Source organism: Propithecus coquereli, unplaced genomic scaffold (assembly GCF_000956105.1).
Source record: "Propithecus coquereli isolate 6110/MARCELLA unplaced genomic scaffold, Pcoq_1.0 Scaffold202, whole genome shotgun sequence".
In the NCBI taxonomy this organism is placed as follows: domain Eukaryota; kingdom Metazoa; phylum Chordata; class Mammalia; order Primates; family Indriidae; genus Propithecus; species Propithecus coquereli.
This window is the reverse complement of record NW_012145190.1, coordinates 1,936,428-1,944,632: the sequence shown is the minus strand read 5'-3', so window position 1 is coordinate 1,944,632 and position 8,205 is coordinate 1,936,428. Positions and strand designations below refer to the sequence as shown.

General features: G+C 34.8%; 1 protein-coding gene across 1 annotated transcript; it reads right to left on the bottom strand.

Moving 5' to 3' along the window:
• Positions 1 to 1,193: 1,193 nt before the first annotated feature.
• LOC105809962 (olfactory receptor 5B3-like) lies at positions 1,194 to 2,132 on the bottom strand. The gene has a single exon (XM_012643870.1). It carries the CDS (start codon positions 2,130 to 2,132, stop codon positions 1,194 to 1,196), a length of 939 nt encoding a protein of 312 aa, XP_012499324.1.
• Positions 2,133 to 8,205: the final 6,073 nt, after the last annotated feature.

Here is an 8,205-nt window from a genome sequence, read left to right as displayed (position 1 = left end):
TAAAATACGAATATGTTGGCTCTATGAAATGACTCAGTCAAGACTCAAATATTAATCCATATGAGATGCTATATTTATGTATTCTGAATAGAATGTGACAATGGAAAGCACATACTTTCATTTAACAGTATATCTCTTTTTTTCTAAAATCAAGACTCTTAGAACAGTATCCAACTGAAGAAATAAAAATGTTAAACATAAATTTATATTCTCATACCCAAATGAAGAATTTAAATTGTTACCATTAAATATTAATACGAGTGTATTGGTCAGGGTTCTCCAGAGAAATAGAACTAATAGGGTATATAGAGATAAATAAAAGGAGATTTATTATGGGAATTGGCTTGTATGACTATGGAGGCCAACGAGTCCCACAATACGCCATCTGCAAACTCGGGAAGCAGGAAAGCCAATGGCACGATTCAGTCTGAGTTCAAAGGCCTGAGAAAGGTCAAGGAGGAGTGGGGAGACTAGCATAAGCCCTGATGACTGAAGGCCTGAGAACCAGAAGCTGTAATGTCTGAGAACAGAGAAGATGGATGTCCCAGCTCAAAAAGACAGAGAATTTGTCCTTTCTCCGCCTTTTTGTTCTATCTAAGCGAGCCTTCAATGGATGGATGGTGGCAACCCACACTGGAGAGGGAAGATCTTCTCTACTCAGTCTACTGATTAAATTATTAGTCTCTTCTGGAAACACCCTCATGGACACACTCAGAATAATGTTTTACCAAATATCTTGCTATCTCTTACCCCAGTCAAATTGACACATAAAATTAACCCTCTGGATTTTTCACATTATATTTAATCCTGGAAGATTTTCCACATTCGTGTGTGTGTCCTCATGGGACACCTTCATGCACTTCTGTTTATGGGATTGTTTTTGCTCCTGTTTCACGTGCACTTGCGTTGACATGTAGTGAAAAGATGTATATATTATAATAGAATAAATGAATGCATCAGTATCTTTGATAAGGTTTTTGACAAGCTAGCCCCAAGATAGCCATTCTTGCTTAGGTATTATGTTTCTGGACATAATGAAAAGAAAGTCTTTTCTCTAGACAATAGATTTTTGAAAAGGTAAGAGTATCACTTCAGATATTTAACTTCATTGTGGACCTTAAAATGTGATTTGGGATATGGATAAGATCTGAGAGAAATGAAACTAGGTTACAGTACATCCTGTACTGTTAAACTCACAATCCTAGAGACAACTTTGCCTTCTCAACCACCTTCTTGAATGCACTCTTCACCTCCTTGTTTCTCAGGCTGTAGACCACAGGGTTCAGCATGGGAATGACCATAGTATAGAAGACAGATGCCATCTTGTCAGTGTCCATGGAATGACTGGAGCTGGGCTGTAAGTACATGAAGATTATAGTTCCACAGAAGATGGAGACTGCAGTGAAGTGGGAAGCACAGGTAGACAAAGCCTTCTGATGGCCTGCACCTGAGTGCATCTTTAGGATGGTGATAAAAATGAATAGATAGGATATCAAGATAACAAGGAGAGCAAAGAAGATATTGAAGCTCACAACATAAACAAGAACCAGCTCACTAATATGTCCATCAGAGCAAGAGAGAATCATGACTGCTGGAATATCACAGAAAAAGTGATGGACCTCATTGGCCTTACAGAAAGAGAGACTGAATGTGTCCCCAATGTGGATGGAGGCATTCAGGAAACCACAGACATAGGAGCCTATGACCAAACATGCACACACACTTCTTGTCATGGTGGTGGTGTAATGTAGAGGTTTACACACTGCTGCATAGCGGTCATAGGCCATTGATGCCAACAGGTAATTTTCCACAGTGGCGAAAGCTACAAAAAAGAACATCTGAGCAGCACATGCATTGTAGGAGATGACCTTGTGTCCTATAAGGAGCCCAGCCATGACTGTGGGAGTGACAGCTGAAGAATAACAAAAGTCCACCAAAGACAAGTTACCAAGGAAAAAGTACATGGGAGTGTGGAGACGAGAGTCCAAGAAGATAAATACAGTCATCCCCAGGTTCCCAATGAGAGTGATGATGTAGATGAGGAAGAACATTATAAAGAGGGGGACCTGTAGTTCTGGGGCATTGGTTAGTCCTAGGAGAATAAACTGTGTCACTTCTGTCTTGTTCTCCATTGGTGTTATGTGAGAATCACAAGATGCTTGTAGCAATGAGAAAAAAAGTGATAAATAAATTGAATTGAAATTGAAAGGTGTAAGTATTAATACAATATGTATTTTTTCATTGCAGCAATAACTTGTACTTCAAGATTTTCTAGAAAAAGCATGGCCTTGACAACCAAATTCAGTGCATTAATTATATACAGAGTTACATACTGTTGAATCTGAAGACTCTTAATAGATTACCTACCCAATTGTTAAATTTTATAAATTTTTAAACTGAGATGTAGAAAATTTAATAACTTGATCAAGATGACTTGTCAAGATGAATCTATCTGCCAATTCACTTTTCCTGAGTACAAAGTTGACACTTATATGTTGCTCATTTACCAACAGCTTCTCTAGGCATTTTAGATGTATACTCATTGTTTATTTTCAGCAATAGTATGAGTTTGAATAGTTGTTGCATTCATTTAAGTTATAAAGCAGTAAAGATTGAGTAATTTATTCATATTTAACAAGTCTTAAATGGAAAGCCATGCTTTGGACCCATGCCAACTTTGCACTCATGCTGAATGCTTCTTAAGTCTAATGGTATAATCCCCACTTAAATCAAATTGAATTTAACTCAATTTACAATTACTCATCGTCTCCTCTGGTGCAAACTCAGTGTTCCAGGTTCACAGTGAAGCAAGTGAGTGACATATGCATAGTAGATGTGGTGAGATAACTGGTACAGTAGGAGCATATTCAATGGCAGAGGCAATTCTGAGAAAATCCATATCATCAGCAACAGCAGATACAGAGCTTGGGTTCTTAAAAGACATCCATATCAGTCCTACTATTTGCCACCTTGGAGTTATTGGTTCTAACCTAACTACCCTAAATATCATATTTCCATGTGCAAAATGGAAACAATAATGAGACCTACTTTGAAGTATTATCGTGAGAATTAAATAAGGTAATGTATTAATAAAACAAAGTGTTAAGCACAGCATGATGAGTGATAGCTAGAGTATAATTATTAGGATGGGATGATGGTCTTTATGTTGGATAAAGATGGATGATGACAAGCAGGGCTTCAGGTGTGAGTTTTGAAGTCTTGAGGTTTCCATCTCCAATTTGTTTTTCCTCAATACTAGGGCCACTGAGACTTTCCATGTTCTCCAGTGATGGACTCTAAGTCTATTCTTGTTCCAAGTGTATGATTGGATGCTCTGGCAATGCCATGTGAGCCATTCTTTTCCTTAATTTCTTCCTTGAAATCTATATTTCAGCTTGGGTAAAAGAGCTCCTTTTTCTTAAACTCATTCTTTCTCTCATTACTGTCATTCCATAACCAAATTAAAGAGATCAAAGATTGAAAGTTACTAGTTTATGGCTGTCTTTAGCTCATAGATGTGATTTGGTGGCAAGTTCCATGTTGTAAAATATTTTATTTGAATCTGTTCTTGTTTAAGAGCAGTATTTTAAATGTTTGTATCTGGATCGAAGACTTTGGAAGGGTATGCGTTCAGTACTAACTTCTATCCACCACCATCTTTCTCCTAAACCTTTGGCAACTTCGCTTCTCAAGACTTCCCTATAAAGACATTATATTTGCCAACTTTAATAAACATGACCACTTTTAGCATATCCTATGTTCTATAACCAGTGACAAGAACTTTATATATAAATGCTGTGCGTGTGTGTGTGTGTGTGTGTGTGTGTGTGTGTGAGATAGGTAGTATTATTATTCTTACCTTATCATTAAGAAAATTGAGAATTTGAAATTATGGTGATACTCTAAAATTACACAGCTAGTATGAGAAAGACTGAAGATTCCAGACTTAAATCCATATTCATCTTAAAATTCTAAGCTTTTAGCTACATCACTGTCAACATGTATAGAAGTGCTAGTGATAATAAGAACGAGATTATGGAGAAAAGGATAAAATGCAGTTCAGAGTTTGTTAATTCAAGACCCTTTTGTACTTTAAAGAAGGAATATTTCCCTCTTCTTTTTTTTGTTTGTTTGTTTTTTCACCAGTAATGGGAAACAAATATATAGCAAAGAAGATGAAATTACCACCTAATCAATCAGAGCATCATCTATCATACTTTTTGTTCATATTTTGGGGGTAGGAAGCATGATATTTCATAAGAATAATTGAACTCCTTATGAAAGAAATTTTGACATTTTTACCCCAGGATCACCTCAGTATTTTAGGAAAAATATTGAAAACATCTACTTCTATTTTCAAATTACTCATAGTAGGTATATCTGCCCAACTTTTTTTGCATGAATTACACTTCTCACTAAAAATGTTTATGGAATATAGAAGCTTACCTTGCTGCTAGAAGGGCAGAAACAGTCAATTCAGAATATTGGATCTGAAATCAGAAAATTTGCCATGAAATATTGTATAAATATTATTAGAGGATCTCACTCTCAGGTAGTGGTCAAAAAGTTCCAAGTCTCTTAGGAAAGAATGGAGGAAAGAACATTCACAGAATTTGAATTCTGTGAATCTAACATTAATTCTTTATTTTCACTTGGAGAAGTTACTTATCTCCTGCTTATTTATAAAATAACCATGTTACAATTACCACTCCCACATAATTCACAGAACTGTATCCATGAAAACCAATATGGGAGGTCTATAAAACATCTCACTAAGGGGTTATCTTTTGAAAGTCAATGTAATTTTTATCTTGGGATAAAGTGGTTGACCATGGCTGAAGGCTCATAACAAATCCTCAGATAAGCAAGTCATGTGTGGACTAACAATTATCCTTCAGATGAATAAATGATGACCAAAGGGACTTGGCACACAGTGTGGTTTCTCTAAAACAACATCATGTTGAGTCACATTGGGATTTCAGAGGCTTATACATGGAGATCTGGAGAGAATTATAGCAATGCAGAGAGCTCTGGAGATTTTCCGCGTGAGAGTATGCACAGAGCCTCATCCTATTTTACTAGACAAGAAGCAATTAAAAAGCCTGTGGGGGTCAAGCTGGTTATTTTGAATGTGCACACGTTTGTGTATTACTTGTTATTTCTGTTTGTTTTTCATTTTCTAATTAAGGCATAATTTACATACAGTAATACTCATACTTTTTAGTATATAGTTCTAAGAATTTTGTGAAATATATATTCATGAAACCACTACCTCAATCACCTAAAAAATTTTATCTGACCCTACTTTTTTATAACCTCTTCTCTCAGCCACTTCCCCGGCAACAAACTGTTTTTGTCTAAATCATTTTGTATCTGCTAGAATGTCCTCAAATATAATCCTAGAATATGCAGTCTTTGAGTCTGGTATCTTTCACTTAGCATTTGAGGGTCATATATATTATTACTTATGTAAAAATGGAATCCTTTTTATTGTAGAAGAGTATTGCATTATGTAAACATCACCGGTTATATTTCCCATTCTGCAGCTGAGGAACATTTGTATTGGTTTTAGTGTCTGGTGATTAAGAATAAAGCTGATCTAAATATTTGCTTAAAGCTTCCTGGGTGAATATAGGTTTTCATGTCATTTGAGTAAATACCTAGAAGTCAGATTGATTTGTCATATGGTAAGTATATGTCTATTTGAATAAAAAACTACCAAGCTGTTTTCTGAAGAGACTCTACCATTTTAATTCCCACCGGCAATTCATTCAAATTGTTTCATATCTTTATTGGCATTTAATATTTTAAAGTTTATAAAATTTAATTTAATTTTAATTTTATTTTTCTCTAAAACATCTCAACAAGTCTCATTGGCAAATATTTTTTTAAGCATTCACTTACCGTACCATCTCTGTTCTAGCCTAGGAATGTTTTTTTCCAACAAAGGAGATATATCAGTTCATTCATTTGCACAGTTGCTTCTGAGTGCACACTCCTAAGCAGAGTTATCACACCTTTTTCAGTACAGGCAAGTGTCATGGTTAAATACTTGCTTTGTGCTCCAACATTTTTTCACCTCAAATTTGGGCAAGGGATTTAGCCTCTTTAAACTTTAGCTTCTCTTCTATAAGGAAGGAGAAAATAATATCTTGTAATCTTCATAAGATTTTAGAGAAGATAATTACATGACATATATACAAAGCATAGCACAATTTCTACCACATATCAGGTATCAGGAATTCTACAGGTTAAATGTTAATATTTATTATGTATAAAATTTAATATAGCATGAGTCACAAAAATATTGGTGCCCAGACAATCCACCTGCTTATCCACATATGCCTGTCCCATTTCAGCTAGGCAAGACATGTAATAGTTATAGATAATGAACTGTGGAAAGTATTGTAATATTGGTTGAAGCATGTACACTATTCCCCCTTATCTTCTCTCCTTATATAATAATCAATAGGCTTACTGTTCCAGAAGGTACAGCTATAAATGGTGATGCCTTCATCAGCAGGTGTCTTTGAGTGACCACACAGAGTCCTTTACATAGCCAGGCAACCTGCATGATGAACATATAGTAGCATAAGTGAGAAACAAATTTGTAGGATCTGAATAATGGCCCCTAAAATGTCAAATTCTAATACCTGGAATCCGTAAATTTTACCTTACATGACAATGGCTTTGTAGTTGTGATCAAATTAAGGATAGTGACATGTGAGATTAATCTGGATTATTTGGCAGGCTCTAAATGCATCTATTGGTTCCATGTAAGGCAGAGGCAGGAAAACAGTAGATTAGAATATTTCAAGGGCCTGTTACTCCACAGAAACACCAAAAAAGCAACCAAAAGCTGTCAGAATCAACTTTGTTAGAACTCTGGAAAATAGTCAAAGATTTATAGAACCTAAGTGAATGCTGAATCAAGAAAAAGGTAGCATAACATGATGTTTAAAAATGTATCTGTCAAACTGTCAGGTGACAGAAAATCAATAAACAGAGACATCAGAGACCACATATGACAACGAATACATTCTTAAAAATATTTTAGAAAACTTACTAAATAAACAAATACACAAAAAGAGAAAGCAAGAACAACAAAAGAAACTTGGGGAGGGGGAATAATTTGACTTGCAGAGAGAGTTACAACACTATGATATTAAAAATGTCTAATTTTCAGTAAAAATTAAGTGACATGCGAAGGTTGAAGAAACTGTGTCCCATTCACAGGAAAAAAAAATTAACAGAAATTGGCCTAAGGAAGCACAAACATTATGTGTAGAAGACAAAAGTTTTAAAGCAAATGCCTTAAATACACTCAAAGAGAATATAAAAAAAATGAATAAAGGACTAAAGAAAACCAGGACAATGATGTTTCAAAATATAATGAATGTCAATAAAGAAATAGAAATTATAAAGAGGAACCAGATAGAATTTCTGGAGCTAAAAGGTAAAATAATTAAAGTAAAAAATTCACCAGAGAGTTTTTAAAATTATTTGAGAGGGGAGAAGAAATAATCAGCGAATTTGAAGACAAGCCAATTGTAATAATCCAGTCCCAAGAGGAGAAAATAAAACACAATGAGGAAAACTGAAAAGACCTTAAGGGATCTATTGCATGCCATCAAGTGTACCAATGCAAGAACAAGCAGGAATGAGAGGTGAAAGAAGGAAAAGGCATTAGAAATATTTGAAGAACTATGGCCAAAAATTTTCAAAATTTGATAAAATATATAAATCTACACTTCCAAAAACCTCACAAAAATCAAGAAGGATTAACATGAAGAGATCCTCACACATGTTATAATCAAACTATTCCAAGTCAAACAATCATGAAATCTTTAAGAGATAAGCAATTTGTCACATACAAGGAATTCTCAATCAAATTAATAAATGGTTTCTTATCTAAACTATGGAGTCCACAGGTAGCAAGATGATGTATTTAAAGTATTAAAAAAATCCCTATCAGCTGAGAATTCTATGTCCAGCAAAAGTAACCTTCAAAAATGGTGGACAAAATAAGACCATCCTATATTAATGAAAGTCGAGAGAGTTGATCAATGGTAGACCTCCCCTACAAGACAGTCTTATAAGGCTTTCTTAGACTAAAATGAAAGTACTCCAGACAATAACTAAAAATCATCTGAAAAATTAAAGGACACTATTAAAGGAAACTGCATATGTAAATACAAAAGCCAG

Coding starts and splice junctions, on each gene's coding strand:
- LOC105809962 (XM_012643870.1), bottom strand. CDS start 2,132: ATGGAGAACAAGACAGAAGTGACACAGTTTATTCTCCTAGGACTAACC.